At 34.2% G+C, this 20,365-nt stretch overlaps 1 protein-coding gene across 1 annotated transcript; it reads left to right on the top strand.

Annotated features, from left to right (window-relative positions):
- Nucleotides 1-11,779: 11,779 nt before the first annotated feature.
- On the top strand, nucleotides 11,780-13,315 carry LOC143558747 (uncharacterized). Its single transcript, XM_077047525.1, has 2 exons — nucleotides 11,780-12,310; nucleotides 13,058-13,315. The coding sequence occupies exons 1-2, from the start codon at nucleotides 11,810-11,812 to the stop codon at nucleotides 13,154-13,156; spliced, it is 600 nt and encodes a 199-aa protein (XP_076903640.1). The 5' UTR covers nucleotides 11,780-11,809; the 3' UTR covers nucleotides 13,157-13,315.
- Nucleotides 13,316-20,365: the final 7,050 nt, after the last annotated feature.

Genomic DNA, 20,365 nt, shown 5'->3' with positions numbered 1-20,365 from the left:
TGAAGTAACCCAGTTAGTATTACCATCAGCATTAACCAGTTAACCACCAACAAACCCTAATGTTATTATTGAAATTGAAATTAAACTCATCTCAAACAACTAATCAGAATTCAGATCTAATGTGTTTCGAAATTGATAATAATAATAATAATAATGATAATATTAAGAAGAAGAAGGTGGAATCCGGCAGAGAAAACGGAGGATGTCATAGATATAGAAATATAATAATTAACAATATATATGTATATATATTGCTGCAGCAGGGGTGGGATGTAATGTAAAAGCTCACTAGACATTAGAAACATGGCATCTTCTTCACACATCAAACTCGTTGGGATACCCGTCTGTATCGCCTCTGAATTCACGACACCTGTCATCATATTATCCCAGTCTGGGAAACGCATAGTCGAGTTATATTTGGTCGTCAAGTCAGCAGGCGTCACAGTGATTCTGCTGTTAGCTTTTCTCCGTTTGCCTCGACTCATTCGCTTCCTGAATGTTGATTATAGTGTATAAAATTATACTACTTGTGGCTGATATTTTTTCATGTTTTGGTTGTGACTAGAATGATGGTTTTGGTTTTGATTGTGTGTGATTGGTGAGTTATGCTTGTACCGTTTGAAAGGGGATTATTAGTATGAAAGTGAATAGTTAATGCTTCTTAATCTTTTAATAATTAGTGGGGTTTTGTTTTTAATTTAAGTAAAGATATGAGCTTGGGAGTTATGCAATGGGCTTGGAAATTTTAAATTTTAAAACTGCCGATGTAAAAGTAAAACAATATATACAGTTGGTTAATAAAGTCAACATCTAACAGAGGGGTACCATGGACATCATCAAAATAAAAAATTTGTTCTACTATTTTCTTTTCTTAGTCTAATACGATTCCAAGGATTATCCAAGTCACTTTTTTCTGATTATTGTTGGTTTGACACTTCCGCACATCAACATCGGTTTGTTACTTCTGTTTGTTTTTTAACGTTTCTGCGTTGCACTTTTTGTTTTATCCAAAATACGTGCCAATTTTAATTAGTTTTTCTATCTAGCATTTCATCATATATTACGGTGTATGTAACTTGTAACTTACAAATAACCATTAGCATTTTCCTCCATGTCTTGTAACTATTATTGATGTACATTATATAATTTTACTTTGATTTCAATTAACTTTTAACTATGCTAAATGATATTCATTATTCTAAAGTAATCAATACAAAAGTTATATTTAGTCATTATCGTCAAATCCAATATGGTTCGTTCCTAACTTAATTATATTTTTCTATACAGAAAATAACGATAAATTATATATGTCTTTAACTAGCATTTTTATCCGCGCGTTGCGGCGGAGATATATTTGTATGATTACATATATCGCTGCTACTTAGGTTTAAATTAAATCTAACATACTTCCTTTTTCCTTGGTTTGAAAAAATGAGACTCGTTTTAGTTAGTTTATTTAGAAAAACGTCATATTAAAAGTTTTTTAAGAGAAAATTACCTAAAATTAGTTACATAAATAATTAATAGTTAATTTAAATTAAATGATGAGAGTTATTTTCTATTTCTACTGATACAAATTGTAATAAATAAATGTAATGCTTAATATATGAAGATTATAAGAAAATTCCTAGAGTTAAAATGTTATTCGTTTAGTGATATTCTATTTATTCTTATACAAATTGTAATAAATAAATGTAATGCTTAATATAAAAAATTCCTAATAGGTGAACTTGAGGGGAACAAAACAATTGAACATCAACAAACCACAAAGTGAGTAAGAGCAGAATAAAAACAACTCTATGAAGAAGTTACAACTGGGGGTGAGCAGAAAACCGAAAATACCGAACCGAAACCGAATTAACCGAAAAACCGAACCGAAGCATTAACCGACGGTTTTTTTTTGGTTTTTCTGAAAAACCGAAATTTCGGTTTCGGTTCGGTTACCCATTTCAAAAATACCGAAAAAAACCGAACCGAACCGATTAACTTTAAATATTAAAATAAATAATTTAAATGATTGTTAATATATTTATACTAAGCCATATGCGACAACAACCGAAACAAATTAGGAGTTTGTTGGTTCAATAGATTTGTAAGAGAAATTAGAGTTTGTGAAAGGAATAGTAAATGTTAATATGTATTTTTGTACGTAGGAACTAGTCGCATAAAACAATTAATAGAACAAAAAAAACAAAACAAAAAAAACCGAATATAACCAAACCGAACCGAAACCGAAATACCGAAACCGAACGGTTTGTATATATGAAAAAACCAAATTTTCGGTTTCGGTTTCGGTTTCACCCGAAAACCAAACCGAACCGAACCGTGCTCAGCCCTAGTTACAACAAACCAACCATATATCTTCTTCTTAATCTCACCACCACCCTCTCTTTGTTTCTACCGCCGACCCTTGCAGTAACATAATCCCCCATTTCAAGTAAAGGAATCATTGTTCCGCTCTTGTAATTGTGAGAACCTTCGTCAGATGCTATCGATTAGGTGAAATTGGGGTTTGCAATTTTATTTTTTACGAAACCATTTGCGAAGGATAAAAAAATAAACGACCGGAGAGGGCGTTTTATAACCTCCGGCACCGGCAGTTTCCCGATTAACTGAGGTTTATAACCGCCGGTGAATCGGTGTTTTATACCCTCTGGTAACGATATTTAGACGTGATGTAGCGGTTATTTACTTGAGCAGTTTTATAACCGCCAATAACAGTTATATATATAGGCCGGTAATCTGGTTTGGGTGAGAGACGGAACAGTTATAAAAAATTGGGACTCCAGTGGCAAAAAATCTTGGGTCCGCCACTGGTAATACGTATATTATCTATACTACATTTAGAATTGGTTGTCTTCCTATATTCCCACCTTTTATTAAATTTTACCACTTCCACCGTCATATATCATAACCTTTTGATTATGAAAAGCAAAATTGTTTGTATATCATACGCCCCATTATTTATGATTTAATTTTATCTACCCCCTTGATATTAAAAAAACGTATTATTTCTTTTACCCTGCCACTGTCATATTTTATATCATTTTGACTAAAAAAATAATTGTAATTTGTATTTACTACCATCAGCGTCATATACTCATATATCATATGTCCCATTATTTATCCTTTAATTTTATCTACCCAATTTATTAATACCCCGCATAATATAATTGAGATATAAAACCGACAGTTTTATAATTTATTTCTTTACAATCTTTGGCGGTTATATTCTTCATACTCTATGCCTCTCACGTTCAAACAGGTACAACAATTCTATTTTCAAATTACTAATATTCTATGATGTTATGTAAAATAGAAATAGATACATTCATAAAGGATTTAGTATCATCGTATGCTTTATGAAAATATTCAACGTTTTTGCAATTGATCTCTGGTAAGGTAGGGTTTTATATAGGTATGGAATTTGAGATTATTTTACAACAATGTTCAAATTATCCTAAAATTTATTAAAAATCATATCATGGTCATGGGAATTTCATAATTTGTATGGTTAGTTTTGCAAATTTTTTCGATTCATAAAACCTCAAATATAACCATCACAGTGCAAATTGTGTTTTAATATCATAGACATAAACTTTGGCCACTGTGTTTTTAATTCCAAAAACACAAAATTTGAACATTCTGATGCCATCTATATATACCTAATGCCTTAAAAACAATTTGTAGAAGTTATTATCGATATATATTTAATATTGTGTAGACTTATTGTTAATTATATCTTTTAGATTTATTAATTTTTGGATGAATATTTTAGTGAAGTATGAAAGATCAACAACCCTTTGGATGTTGAAAGAGAACAAATACTGATTGCTTATCATGCGCGTAAAAAAAAGAAAATAGGGATAGGGATGACACGTCTTCTTCTATTGTACATATGTCTCCTCTTATCCAACCAACAAACTGACTACTTTAGAAATATACATAAATATACATGTAACATGTATATAAATAATGGAATAATTGTTGTCCGAATTTCAAATGTAACTTTTCTATGTCAAATGTGTAATTGTACAATGTCATGTAATCAACATTTAAATGTAATAGCTAAATAAAAATGATAGATTTGATATTTCTAACCATATATAATATCCCGTCGCAACGCGCGGATAACAATGCTAGTATATATAATACATATATATATATATAATAAGTAAAATCTATTGTCAATAAATAACCAATTATGGTTTTGATTATTGTTATTTGTGTTCTAATAACCGCCAAAAGCTAAATACGAAATAACGGTTCATTCACTTTCACTATCACTTATTGTTGCTGACAGTTATGATACATATGATTTGTTGGTTCTAATTAGATCATAAATCTAGTTGTTGTGTTTTGTTTTGTACAGGTTGGTCGTTTTTTCTACTAAATTTTGCAAGTTAAAAAGACGATGGGCAATCCATTACAATCCATATTACATTTCATTGGTGTTCCATTTAATTTTATTACCAGCAAGGATTGCGAGTGAGTATGTCTTTGCCTACCATACAAATACCATGTGTTTGATAATAATAATAATAATAATAATAATAATAATAATAATAATAATAATCACCAAAATGCCCATTTGACCAGCTTTTTCCCATATATCATCTCGACATACACACTTTTAAATCATTAGCCAACAAGATTTTTTACTAACAAGATTCTGCCACGCGTCCAAAAAAACCCAACTGGATTTTTTTGGCGTTTGACGGACAAGTGGCAGAATCTGGTTGAATCTGGTTGGTTGAAAATCTTGTCTGAGTAATGATTAAAATCCGTCGATTCGACGAGATATAGGTATGGACAATTTGGGAATAAGATGGTCAAATGATATTTTCTTGGCTTTGAGCGTTCAAATGGCCATTTTGGTCATTTTCTCTTGATAAAACATTAAATACCTTGTTACATACCATCTTTCATTTTAAATTTAGTTGAATACTTGAAATGATTCATTATGTCTGCTCTTTGATCAGCAAATTGTGTGGTGCAACATGGGATATTTTGTGTTACATAGAACATTTCTGCATCGCACATGTACTGAAATTTGTTGATGTCACATTATTGCTTACCATTGGTAAGTTTGCCCCAAAATTACAATATTATTTATGGATGCATACTAACATATCTTTTGTTAGCTAACTAATGTCCAACATGATATATTGCAGTTCTGCTAGTGGTTTTTTTGTTATACAAAGTGAAGATACTTCACCTTGTTTTTATATCAAGTTTCAAGATGCTCTGGGCTTTTATAAGGACGGTTTTCTCATGTTGGCAAGGTGGATGTCATTGTCTGTTCGGTCTAGTGAATGGCTTCAACGCAAAGGTGACTGCCATCCACGAGAGGCGCAAACAACGCAAGAGAGACATTGAACTGGCAAACATGAATAGTCAAATATGTGAGGAAGATTAGGAAGATTCAGATATGGAGGCGAGTGTTTCTTATCATAGGGAACGTTACAGAAAGAGACGGAGATCGTGGTCAGGAGACCACAAGAGAAGGTCCTTACGGGCTAGGACACACCGCGTGCATGTAGGCGTTGATGATTCGGTTCATTCCACGAAGAGAAAACATATTAAACATGATGATGTGCGGGTTATTAGGACGTCGAGCTTTGCGAAGAAGGGATTGAGTCACAAGAGATCAGAACATGCACATAAAAACCATGGCATGTAACATAGTGTTGTTTCTTTTTCTAATGTGTGTAATTTGACACAATTTAATGTCATTTCTAATAACTAAATATAAAACTAAAACAAAGACCCAACAATATTTTTTTAAAAAAATGGCCAAGTTGTCTATACAAAATACCAAGTTGTCTATACAAAATACCAATGGCTAACAACACCTACACATGTTGGATCAACTCTACAATATCATCGCTAATCTCTTAAAACCGACAGCCGAATTCACCGGTACCATCAGGCCAAAACCGTCTGATCAACTAGTAATACTCTTCCTACTAAATGTTACGACCGGCTTAATGAATTTCCTGACTTACCCCTGGAAAATACACGCCATCGGGCACCAGAATCGACCCGATTAAACCAATCTTACCTGCTCATGAGCTTTTAAAGCATCACAAGTAAAACTCTCTAAAGCCTTAAAAATAGGAATTACACCACCTTGTAAACTACTTGACCCACCTTTCCCAACTAACTTCATAGCTTCTTTATAATCAAGACTCACTCGTTCGTCCGAAGGAACCATCGACCCTTTTGTTTTACCCGGGCCGTGATCTTGTCTTCTTCTCGCGAAATCCTTTGCAATATACTCTTTTTTTAACATTAGTCTTTGAATATCATCTTGTCTCTCCAGCAGTTGTCTCAAATTCAAAGCGAATTTAAACATTGCTCTCGAGACTTGCTCTTGAGACACGTCTTTAATCTCCCGATTCCAATCGTTGCATATTATGAAAATCGGTGGAGCTCCTAAACGACCCGGGGAGTAAGGAATCTCACCATCAATGGTTACTTCTACTTTATGATCAATGCATTGTTTTAGCCACCCGTTTAAGGAATCAACATATGATTTCTGAGCATTAGTCCAGTTATTAAAATTTTGGGCCCACGTTACAAGTCCCGATTCAAGCTCGAGAGTGGTTCTCAGGTTTGAATCTCTTTCAAGGCTCGTGCTTGCCCTTAAAGTCCGACTTCTGCTCTCCATGATCGCTTCAAATTGCTTTATTTTACAATCGCTTGCCACATTCTTATTAACCTGTAGAGAACACAATAATAATTGTTATGTGATATTAACAACATAAACTATTTGCATTAATACATAAATAAATTCATACCCGTAAATCAACTCGCTGACTTGTGGCTGCAGTTCTTTGTCTCTCACTTTATGTATCTCGCATGATATGGCATCAATCGCTTTGATAGATACGTTAAGTTTAGTCTTTAATCTTCTTTACTAGCTTCTGCTCCTTTTGCATCCAATTCATTCAGTCGTTTGCACATTTTCTCGTAAATCACCCTTAGCCTCTCTTCACCCTAAAACCAGACCAACCACCTGATGTATCAACTTCACATTACTTAAATCAAACCAAAACTAAACAGTCAAAAAACTAAACACACAATCTAAGTCACTTTTATGTACACAAGTCACAACATAGGCTTTTAAGGCTATGTGTACTAGAGGGCTACAAAATGGGGCGTTTTGAGCCATGTGGCGTCCAGTCAGCAAAGGGTGGGTTTTTGTTTTTGGGGTGTAATGGTGTTGTAGCCCTATATATATACATATATAAATATATATACCATATATATATATATACTCTTGTCGTAAACCATTATAAATCCTACACATGAACGTTATGCTAAAATAAAATATTCCGTTAACGCTAAAAATCTCGCTATATTAAAATATCCAAACTTGATATTAATATCGTAATTTTTTAAATAATATTAAATTAATAAATCGTTAATAATACGTTAAAATATAATATTATAATATCAACTTTATAAAACAATAAAATATATATTTAACACTTCTAATTCCCGGCAACCCGATCTATTTACTTTTTAAAGTCGTTAGTAATAATTAATTTTGTACTTTTAATTCTAGTTTGTGACGTTCAATTGCTTTGCTTTCATTTACGCACTTTCGGTTTTATTTCAAGTTTGTCTTCAACTTCAAGGTGAGTTTCTCACACCCCCTTTTTACCTTTTTAACTATTTTGGTGGTAGCATATATATCCTATCAATAATTCAATTTCGTTTATTCATTATTTACAAACTACAATTCGCTACATGGACTTGTGTGTTTACTTGTTACTTGCTACAAATTACTTGCTCATGGATTACTTCAAGATAGTATGATCATACGCCCCCCTTTGCGCTCAATACATTTGTAGTCATGAGTGGAAAAGGGCCTCATTATCCGAGTACGTTGGTGCACAATCTCAACTGGAAAGGACCTTACTTACGCTTATCTGAGTACGCTAGTGCACAATCCCAGTTGGAAAGGACCTTACTTGCTCATTTACACTTGTTCATGGAATTGTATGATTTTTATGTATGTATATCAAAACTTGTGTGAACTCACCAACTATTCATTTAGTTGACTTTATTTTATATATATGCTACAGGTACATTATGTAGAGTATGATGCCGTAAAGAAAACACTAGAACTTAGGTTATATTATAAATGGACAATTTGTTAATTATTCTTGTAATTCCCTTGTATTTCTTGTTACAAACTTATGTACTTAATGTTTAAATAATTAATGATAATATTGTCAATTAATAGTGTCACATGTGTTTTGAGCAATCTGTACGTCACACTATGGCGTATTCCGCTTTAGCCGGGGTGTTACAAGCACTACTATAGTATTCCGCATGCCGAACCACCGGTCGCGGGTAACTAGCCCCTCCGTATGAAGGGAGACGACTATCCCCGCTATAATAACTACCGTCCGGGTGATAGGTTGAATCATGTCCATCTAGTTCGTCCTCATAGGATGGTACCCGCATATCTATGCGGGGACGAGGACGTAACCTCCGGATCTCACCTAGGTTTTGTTCTGGTGGTTGGCTATACTGAATGTGACTTCCCCGTATGGGTGGGGAAACTGATCTCCTGGGAGAGTCATCGTACGTCAGGATACGAGCATGGAAACGCTCATTTCGTACCCTACGTTCGTACTAAGCAACCAGACTTTCTTGTTGAATACGGAGCCATTCATCTGGAGATAAGAGTCCTCAAGATCTAGAGTTATGCTGCCGTACTCTCCTTGGAGCAGAGTCACCGGAATTTTCATCCAGGCCTAACTCTGAGTGAGTTCGATTAGCATCTCTTATAATTCGGTCCAGATCTCCGAGATCGGAACCTCTTGGAACTGTAACGCGCCCCAAATCAGTAGTTGGTGTAACAACATTTCCGGTGTCTACTGGAGTAGCACCTTCTTGTTGAGCAAACAACCCCCGAGCTGTCGAACCACCCAAGGAAAAACCTTCAGGGTTGACGGCATCGGTTCCTGTGACAGGAGTCGAAGTTCGAGCAAACACAGACGTTGCTCCTTCACGTGTTTCAAGGTTGGTACCACGTGAAGACTGTGTTGGATTCTCCATCGGCCCTTTAGTTAACTGATTCATATCGTAAAGAGAAATGGAGAAACTTTTTTTTGTTCTAACAAAAGCACGGATGGCGCCAATGAAGAAACACAGAACTACTCCCCACTAATGGGTCCTAGATCCGATGAGTCAACAGGGTAGGATACGGTTAACTGCCAATACGATATGAACCCAATTGCCCAAAGTCCAGTGACGAAGACCTGCAAAACAGACACTGTGAGCTCGTTACGGGAAGGACAAGATGGGGGGTCTTCCCGTAACCACCCTCCAGCGTGAGAATAAGTACAATTCTGACGAAGATAATGCACTTAAGTAAATTGAGAGAGTACAGTGGGAGTGAATGAATATCTTATGATGATTGAGAGAGTATTTATAGCCGAAGGGTGTGGGGAAGTAATTGGGCCAGCTGTCCCTTTAGAAGATGCTCTTATAACCGCCTGGACGCGTGTCCTCATATGATAGGTTCAACTTATGCGTTGCATGTGCATGTATAACAACCTAGACACGCGTCCTTCTGATATTGGTTAAGGGGTAATATTAGCCATGTGCATGGTTATAACGGCCTTGCCAGGTGTCACTGGCTAATTGGCCGAAGGATCACATATTGTCCAAGAAAGCATCTTGGAAAATCTTCTAGAAGGTATTTAGTTATTGACAGCTGTCCCGGAGCATTAACTCATGGTCATTTACGCGGAAGGGTATTCCTTCTTGCGGATGACTTTTGAGGGTGCCAGGGTGCTTCCGCATGTGCCATGAGGGTGTTTCTTCCTCAGATGATTTATGCAGATGGTTCATATGTCCCGCGGGTGCCTTATGAGGGACTTCTAGTTAACCCGCGGGTATTACTTAAGGGTATTTGGGCCTTTTCGGCACCCTACCTCTATGTCTTGTATTTTAATCAGTTACATCCGATTAGGTTTTTATCGACTAAGTTCGGATTCTTATTTTCAAGTATTGTAGTTCCTCTTTTCAATAAACGGTTTTGTTGGCAATTCTTTAACACTACCTAAAACACGACATAAATATAACTAAATTTAAATTTGTTATATACAAGTCGTTTATTAAGTTATATACTACAGTACTATATCTTTTTTAAAAGTACAAATTCGTGATAATTTTTTTAAAAGCACATGGATGATTTTCTAAGAAGTTATAGTCCATATCTTTAGAGAAAAGTACAAATCCATCCTTGGGGTTTACAAATATCAAAGTATTATATTTTCACTATTTTGTAGAGGAATTTTTCCTTGAAAAGCGTTATAGTATTAAACACATGCAACAAACAAATCGTGGTTCTAACAAAAGTTACCAAAAACAAAACAAAATACAAATGTATGATACATGTACTTATATATATTTGTTATATCAAATCTACATCAATTTATCCAATTAACATTAAAATTATTAGACCGTGCTTTCATCCAAAGAAAACTCAAGACCTTTATTTTTTTCATTAACATGGTCGAGCTTGTGTTTACCCATTAAATGTCTTTTTGTTCGTTGCATTCCATTTTGTAGTGGTATCGATCTCTCCCCTAGTACACGTGCATTACCCTGTAAGAATAAACTCATTTGTTCCGGCTTTTCCTCTATTAGGAAACTCAAGGAGGAAATGACACTCAAAAGGTAATTGAAGATAGGACGCAACTAGCTGGAATGAGTTGAGATCAAAAACCTATAAATAATATTTTAAAAAAATAATAAAGAAATCATAGCTTAAAATAGAAATTAAAAATAAAAAAAAAGTAAAAAAAACTAAAATGTTTCATCCGTTTATTCATTCATATTAGAAAAAAAGTTATACTTGAAACGCGTTCTGACCCGGATCCGTTCCGACCCAATTGGACCCGTTCCAACTTTTTCTTTTTTCTAATGTGGCCCATTTTAACCCATTAAGCATTTCTCTTAATCCCAAATCAATCCAAAAGGTAATTTTCATGACCCCACCCTAGGGTTATAAGCGAACTGGGCACCCAACTATTCGTTCGATAGGAAGTTCGTTTATGCTCGTCCGTTAAATAAACAAACCGAACACGGATAAAATGTTTTTGTAAGGTAAGCTTAACGGACGAACACAGACAAAATGCGCATTCATTCAATAGTGTTCGTGAACGTCTGTTTAATAATGTTATGTATGTTGAAATTCTTTGGAGAATGAAGAATTTGAAGTTTTTATGATTATATGTTTGGTTACTATGTTAAGTTTGAAGTATTTTTGGCTATCATGTTGTGTAATGTTCATTATTATTTATGATAAGTATTTTAATATGCTTATGTTTGTCCATTATCATTCATTGATGTCCATTGGTGTTTGTTTGTCTTAGTTTGTGTTAGTGTTCGGTTTCTTAATGCACGTTAGTGTCTGTTTACAATACTAACTAACGGACACAAACATATGCGGAAAAGCTCAATTCTTTAATGAAGGGGCACAAACACGAATTTTCGTTCGGTAAAGTGTTCGTAAACCATCCGTTTATCAGACAAAAGTTTAACGGACGAACACGAACAATGTTCGATTCAATTATGTCCCAAAATAACTTGTGTGGGTCACAATTGCCATACCTATAATAGATAAATATTTGGTTTTAAAAGGTCAAAGGACCGAAAATGAACTATACCTATAGCATAAACACTATAATAATATAATTTCCATCCATTACAATTTACAGCCTCAGTTTCAGATTACAGTATCATCACAAACTCCGGGAACACCTTCCTCCATCCAACAATGGCGGAGGAAGAAGAAGACCAACAACCAAAAGATAATAATAATAATAATATTTTATCCCCAAACACAAACACATTAATTGCTAGGGAAAGAATCCACCTACCTTCATTTCCCACCCAATCATTACCCGATCCAACTTCCGGCCAAAGACCATGGTCAACGACCACCGTCGTATTCCCTCCGACCAACCACGAAGGCCTTAACCTTCACCATCAGTTCGATGTCCCGGACACCCATGTCGACCCAGTCAAAGTCAAACCCTCACCACCGGTTGTAACATTGAAACCGCCGGCAATTGGGCTTCCGGTGAAGTGGTGGTTTTTGCGGTTCAAGTTAACCGGAATTCTTTCGAGCATCTGGAACAGAATGAATTTTCCGATGATTGGGTCGACGGTGGTGGTGTTTTTGTGGTACTTGAGGCTCCGGCGACGGCGGCAGCGGCTGCGGTCACGTGTGGAGGCTGTTGATGAGCTTCTGGCTGTTATTAAGGAGAAAGATGAGGTTTGGTTTTATAATTTTTTTGGTTTTTGAAATGGGTTATAGATTGCACACCAACTGTTTGATAAAATGTCTAGCAGAAATAACAACGTTTTATTCAGATAGAATGCAATCTGTAAAACTGCGCACCAACTGTTATTAGGGAGTGTGCGTGGTGCATTTCGGTGCGGTTTTGAGCTAAAACCAAACCAAAAACCGAAGATTTTTGAAACCGTTTGGTTTTTTCAGTATTTGTTTTGGTTTCGGTTTGATTTCGGTTTTTGCTTTTTGAGCTTGAAAAAAAGTTAGACCAAAAATAGTGTATTTAGGTACATATAATTTTGTTGATTTAGTAACTAAGTGACTATTATTATACATTTGGCCAAAAGACATTTGAGTTACATATTTATCAAGTTCTTGTAAATTGCTTTAAATAAAAAAGTAAAAAGATAAAAAACTAGAAATTTGGTTCGGTTTTTACAAAAACATAAAACCAAACCGTTGGTTTTTGTTTCGGTTCGGGTTTTATTACATGTAAAACCAAAACCGAATCGTAAGTCGGTTTTTACAAAAACATAAAACCAAACCGTTGGTTTTGTTTCAGTTCAGTTTTTTGGGTCCCGGATCGGTTTTTTCGGTTTCTTGCACACCTCTAGATGTTATGTGCTCTAAACTGATCTATAAAACGTCGGTTTTGGCTATTATGCGCCTTGTATTTCGTTCGAACTGAGAATATCTATATTTTTGACTATTTTAATATTGGGTTTGCAGAGAATTCATCAGTTACTGCATCAGATTGCTCGAATGAACGAATTATTGCTTGCTTCCCATCATGGAGTCCCTATGATATCCAAGGCTACATCCAGTTAGTCAGGTTAGTGCACAGCCACTGTTGGGATCCACAAGGGTTGCTGATGGTATATATATGTGTTCTATATTGTAGTGTAAAGATTAAATGTTGGCTAAGGTTGTTGAATGTATACTATTGTGGAATAGTTTTATCTTTAAATTGGTTCTTGTGTTTCCAAATTTGAGCCACCGTTTCACTATTTCAGACATATAAGAGCTCCACTTGAATTAGAGTATAGAACACCAACTTATTCTATACTCCATATGTAGCGGTTCGGGTGTATGTTAACTAATCCATCTTATGTTGATTGTGATGGGTATTTAAATATCACAATTTAGTTCTAATTGGGCTGTTTGGTTCATTCAGATCTAAATGAGTCAGGTCTGAATGAGCCTCTGTCCCATTCAGTAATAATAAGTCTGAATGATTCAGACCTAATTTTAACCATTCAAATGTTTTTTATTTGGAACCAAACAGTCTGAAGTCTGAATGATTCAGATGTAAATGTTTACATCTGAATTCAGATGTAAACAAACAACCCCTTATTCTTGTGTCATATTGTATGTTGATTGTGATGGGTGTTATGAACATAAATTCACCAAAGATTATACATTTGAAAAAGCAAACCGAAGGCCAGACTGATGTATGGTCAGTCGGTATCGGCCTTTCCTATGTTGGTCGTGTGCCTGGACCGGACAGAATTTACAGTGTTGGGCCAATAATCTTCTTTTATTGGGTTGATTATGATTTTTGTTGATCACTTTGTTTCGGTTAAATATTACAATCATACAAAATTTGAGTTTTGTTAGGCTAATAGATTCGATCATACAATCATCGCCGGCCTTGTCACAATGCATACAATAGAGGTGCACGAAAGGCGAAACCGATTTGTGTTCGAATGTTCGATCAATGACCGGACAGAATTTACAGTGTTGGGCCAATAATCTTCTTTTATTGGGTTGATTATGATTTTTGTTGATCACTTTGTTTCGGTTAAATATTACAATCATACAAAATTTGAGTTTTGTTAGGCTAATAGATTCGATCATACAATCATCGCCGGCCTTGTCACAATGCATACAATAGAGGTGCACGAAAGGCGAAACCGATTTGGGTTCGAATGTTCGATCAATGATGGCCAAACCTGGTTTTTGCCAAAAAAACGCTTTCCAAGTGGAAAATGATCAGTTTGGTTTGAATCCGATTTTAACTTGTTCCAATTACCAAATCGGTTTTGGAGGAGTTCTCAAACCGATATCAAACCAGCAGTTTGGTTCGGTTTCAAACCTGTTTCTGGAGCTTTTTTTCCTCGCCTCTAGTGCCATCCAATCTATTAGATTGGACTGCACTTGCAACTTTGTTCTCAACAGTTTGCGTTTTGCCATAAGAGTCGATTATCGATAACATTTTGCGACTAGTTTTGCCACTATTGTTTAATCTTTAAGCAATAGTAAAAACACAAAATAACATTTGATTCTGTCTAAAGAAACACAAATCAATAATGTTCAGCCAAAATCATAAACGGAGTTTAACAAGAAATCATTGCGTTTATCAATAAATGCTGAACATCTTTACTGACGAAACTTGGCATGCATCCACCATTGTCGATAATAAGCGGACCGATGGGTAAACCAAAACCCGGAAGATTACATATGAATATTCGGTTATGGGGGGTATAGAAATAGTTTAAAATTCTCATGGGTATGAGACTGGTAGGGTAACAGATGATACCCGACTCGATTACTTGAGACACGCATATCCGTTTATCCGAACAATATGTTTTATTCTAATTCACCAATTTTTGGAGATTTTGTATATTCTAATTTAAATTAATAGAAATTTCAATGGGTAATTTTTAACAAATTAACATGATATTGGAATGGATAAAAAGTTTTAATTGTCGAACTCAATCTTATATATAAACTACTTTATACGTATGTGTGACACACGGGTTTAAAAAAGAATTATTAAAAGAACTTCCATACGAGTCTAGTACATTTCCATTGTACTGATTGACACCTATAAGCAACTGTTGAAACATGAGTTTCCTAATTATTTAAACGAATTAAAAAAAAATAAGCATATTAATATGTAGTTAAAAACAAAATAAGCATGTTTTTTCAATTTTGAGAGTTTGATATTTAGAAGTAACTAGTCGTATGGCTTGCGCGTTGCTGCGACAACATGACTCGATCAACATTCGGTGAATTCATCAAAGAACTTAAATCAAATTAAATACATACTAAGACATGTGCGTCAAAACACGTGCATTCCGGCGCGTTAGAATGTCTTCGAAACTATATAAAAAGAGTATGCATTGTACGATGTTATAAAAAATAAGCAACACCATTATTACGCATTGCGTAATAGTATGAATTATTATCGACTGATGAATGAGTGTTTAGATTATAAAACTTCATGTTTCCTAAAATTACTTAAATAATATGATTGATAAACAATAAGTTCTTTAGTAAGAAAATCCTCAACAACTATTGATGATTGATTGTAGCATATATGGTTGAAGTCTCGAAGAGTTATCTATAAACGCGAGTTTTCTTCTTTGTAACTAAATCCATGCATGGTCTGAGGTCTCTCTCCCTTGTGTCACTATGAAGAAAAAAGTAGATTAAAATTCAATGAAGATTTGTTAGTAACTGTTTTTGAAACTTACCCAATAGAGTAGCAAGATGACGGTGTGGATAGATAATGAAAGTATTAGACACATGGAGCAAAAGAGTTGTACATCATGATGCACAAAGTGACAAAGACTTGGACTTTTTGATGAGTAATGTTTTTACACTCACGTAACAAAGTTGCTTTTTAATACATGTATAATTTGTTTCCTTTTCCACCATATAAAACTCGTACTATTTTGTTCCAACGACGTTGGGTGTGTTTGGCAAAAGGCTTTTAGAAGCTTTTTAGGAGTTTTAAGCTACAAGCTTTTAGAAAAAGCTCATATCTAATAAAAAGTATTGTTTGGTAAGAGGAGCTTAAAGCTTTTAGAGAATGAGAAAAAGCTCTAAATTGAAAAGCTACTATAGGTAGCCTACAAGCTTTTACATTTGAATTTACAAGTTTGGTACTTGAATTTATATCAATTTTTGTTAATTTATATAATTGTTACACATTCAACCCTTATTCAAAACTAACTACCGCCATGACTTTTTTAGTAGCCATAACTTTTTCACACATTAATAATTTTTTAAACAAATTACACCATAAAAACGAGCATTTTATTCTCTTTAATTTGAGTATGATATTGCTATACTTCTTTAACTTTAAAAAATTAACATACTACGTGATTATCGGTTAGGATCGGTAAAAAGTCGAGTCAGATGAGCTCGAGTCATGTGTAAGACCAAATTAGGAGTCGAGTCAGATGAACTTGAGTCATGTGTAAGACCAAATTAGGGTCAGAACGAGTCGATACAAAAATGGTTAAATTAGTTCGATACGTGTCGGTACGCTTTTAAGTCGAAAGGGGTCAGGTCAGAACATATTTCAGATTAAAACAGTTCATGTTCAGAAAGGGATTCATATCAAAATATGTTGGTTTAAAAAATTATCTATTTGAAAATTACTGTATATTTCAGCTTTGTTTCTTGATTTTCGATATCATTTACAAGTTTACTGCTTTTCCATGAATTACACGTCTACATTTAGGTTATGTATGCACTGTCATCAGGTGAATCATGTACCGACACTGATTATGCGGTCGATGTTAGGTTGTGCGCCCATTCCGCCGCACCACGCGGGCACCCAACTAGTTAATTAAAAGCTTCTGCTACTATATCAAACACCTAAATATTTAAAAGCTACAGCTAACAGCTACCAGCTTCTAGCTTTTAGCTTCCAGCCTTCAGCTTCCAGCTAACAGCTAGTTTTGCCAAACATACCCGTTGTTTATGTATGTATTCTGTAACTTGTAACTATAACCGTTTATTAAAATTATAATTCAATGTCTATGAATTGTTTTTCCTTCTCTCTCTTTTCAAAATAGTATCATCAATATATAATTATGAAACAAACATCTTGAACAAAACATTGTTGGGCCACAAGCTGGCCTTGCCCTATAGAGGCTAAAAACGGTTTCAAACAAGTTTACCGGTTTCAAAACCGAACCAGTTCTACTGCCAAACAGGCCTTACCCAAATCGGCCTCTAAATCGACCCAACCCGCAGGTTCAGGTGTCGGTTCGTATTTCTGCTTACCAAACCTGGTTGAAAACCGGTTTTAATAAAACCGATCCTACAAACCGGTCTCAGACCGGTCATGTGTGGGCCGTATGGTTGTAGTGTTGGGCATATATATCTCTCTAGGATTTAGATTTATTGTGGGCTTCAGCAAATATTTTCTTTGGGCTTCACCAAATATTGTTTCGAGAAGAAAGTACAACATTAAATAACTTGGCTAAGAGTATTAATCTAACTATACTATTAAAGCAATAGGCTTTAAGTCCATTTCCCTCTTTCCTATTGGTTGTTGATTATAGTTTTCATATATATGAATCACTTCTCTAATTTTCATTTTAATAAAATAAATCAATAATAAATTTAAATAAGATACAATCAATTCTATTTAATTATTCTCTTTCATCTTTGATTTAATCTTTAATCTTCAATCTTTTATAATTATCTTTCAATTTACTAATTATAATTCATAATTAACTACGAATTATAGTTATCTTTTAAAATTAATATTAATTTTTTAATTTTGATTGATTTCATTCACAAATTTGAATGCCTTTGGTTGATATAATATCTTTTTGTCGTTCACAAATTTCCTAATGAATTATTTTTATATTTTTTGTTTTAGATAATAGATAATTTAGATAGTTAATTGATATTTTATCAATAGGATTAAATATATACAAATTACGGATTTAAATATAATTTGTTCTAATATTATATTTTTGAAAATTTATGAAATTTTTTAATTTTGATTGATTTCATTCACATAATTATGCTTCCCACCATCTTTAATGTAATTTAGATAATACATAAGTTAGATAATTAATTGATAATTCATCAATAAGATTCAATATACAGAGGTTAATTATAGGATTCAATATACAAAGATTATCAATTTCACCTTAGTACAGTTGGTTCTAATATTGTATTTATGAAAATTTATGAATTTCACCAATTGACTTATACAAATATTAAATTTAGGAATGAATTACCCAACTGATTCAAGAATTCTTTAATTATGGAATTTCTATATTTTATTTAATTATTGTTTATTAGTTGACTAACTATAAACTATTTGATTAACCATACTTAAGGTTTACTATAAATACGGTTCTTTAATTACGGATGTTGACCCATTTACTATTAACTATTTAATTATTGTTGACTCATTTACTATAAATACAGAATTCCTATATTCAGCACCACCAAAATTATTTAATTATGGAAGTTGTATATTTTAATTAATTGTTGTAATTCATTTGATTAAGGATTTGATGATTAAGGAATTGATTAAGCCCTTTTAAGGTTTACTATAAATAAGCATGTTGACCCTTGACTGATGCTAAATAGAGGAATTCTGAGTTGTAAACAATTTACTTTTAAATATTCTAATTGATAATATTGTAATTGATAATTGATGTTCAATTATATTAAAATTGTGTTATTAGTAATAAATAAAAACCAATTTGTGTTAAATTGATAAAATTGTGTTAATATTAATAATATAATTTTATATATTAGATATACCGTAATTTTATTAATTAGATATACGCTATTATAATTGATGATTAATTATATTATTGTAAATTAAACCTAATTGCCTAAAATTTTCAAATAACAATATAGATATACCCTAAAATTTTCAAAATTCATTAATCCTAATTTCCTAATTTACGACCTTAATTTAGGTTTAATTTAAATTCCCTAATTTTTTGTTTTTAATTAATTCTCTATATACATTCCTTCTATAATCCATTCTTCCAAAGTTCAATCCGTATGTTGGTACATGATGTCAGTAGTTCAGTACCTAGTGTCTATAATCGCGTTAGTTTGTTTTGGTTTTGGTTTGTAAAGGTTGTCCCACAAGTTCGCCTGTTATAAGCGAACTTGTGGAACAAGCGAAGTTATTGACAACTTCGCCTAGCATGTTAGGCGAAGTTGTCGAAGGGTATATATGTTTAGGCTACGGCTTGTTTTGTAAGTAGTGGTTCAGTACGTGTAATTGTGTTTTGGCTATCACGTGTTAAAGGAGTTGCAATACAACGTGTCTATTGAGTATTGTAACGTGTCTTTGTACTTGGGTTTAACGTATATCGCGTCTAACATTCGTATCGTCTTACGTAGGGATTCCGCACCTACGTAATACGAGATATTTCCGTGTAGATCCGGCTGGGAACCTACAATTGGTATCAGAGCGTTTGCTCGTGATTGTGTGGTTCGGGATTATCACACGAGTGTAGAAATTGTTCCGTTTGACTATTCGCGGAACGAGTTTACGTTGAAATACCGACTTTTTGTTTCCTACTCGTCTCCCACCATCAAATATAACCCATTACACCTTCGCATACCTCGCAATACGTCAAATTAAAACCTGCAAAATCCTTGTGTTCATCAGGCGAAGTTGCCGCCATTGTTTGTAGGGTTTAGGCGAAAATATAAGTTTAAGCGAAGTTATCATTAACTTCGCTTGTCTCACAAGTTCGCTTGAATTAAGCGAAGTTGTCCAGAAGCGAAGTTAAACATCAGGCGAAGTTAAGAATCAAGCGAAGTTGTGTATCAGCGAAGTTAAGCTTAAGCGAAGTTAAGCATAACTTCGCCTACTGGGCACTGTTCAAAATAATAAAAAATTATTTTATACTTTCCTCGTGTTTTGAGTTGTGTTTCTTTCAGCGATGACTTCGATAAACATTACAGAACTGGTGAAAATGGAAGTTGAGGCCGGTTCAGCAACTAAGGCCCCAAAAATGCTAAAGGGTACCGATTTCGTGGCTTGGAAAGATCGGTTTGAGCAGTATGTTGATGCTAAGATGTGGGTGTGCATTCAAGATGGATACATTCCACCAACGGCCTTGTTTGAGGGTCGTGATCAGATTAAGATGTACAATAAGATGGAAGAGGAAGAAAAGAAGATGTATGAGGCAGAGAGTAAAGCTCATGTAGCAATCTCCTTCAAGAAATACATTCCACAAGAAATTCTACACACCTTCAAGAAATACAAAACTGTTAGAGAGCTTTGGGAAGCTCTAGAAAACCGAT

Source organism: Bidens hawaiensis, unplaced genomic scaffold (genome assembly GCF_021521415.1).
Source record: "Bidens hawaiensis isolate Kalapana, Puna unplaced genomic scaffold, B.hawaiensis_p1.1 tig00001087_1, whole genome shotgun sequence".
In the NCBI taxonomy this organism is placed as follows: Eukaryota; Viridiplantae; Streptophyta; class Magnoliopsida; order Asterales; family Asteraceae; genus Bidens; species Bidens hawaiensis.
The sequence above is the reverse complement of the archived record's forward strand: the minus strand, read 5'-3'. Positions and strand labels throughout refer to the sequence as shown.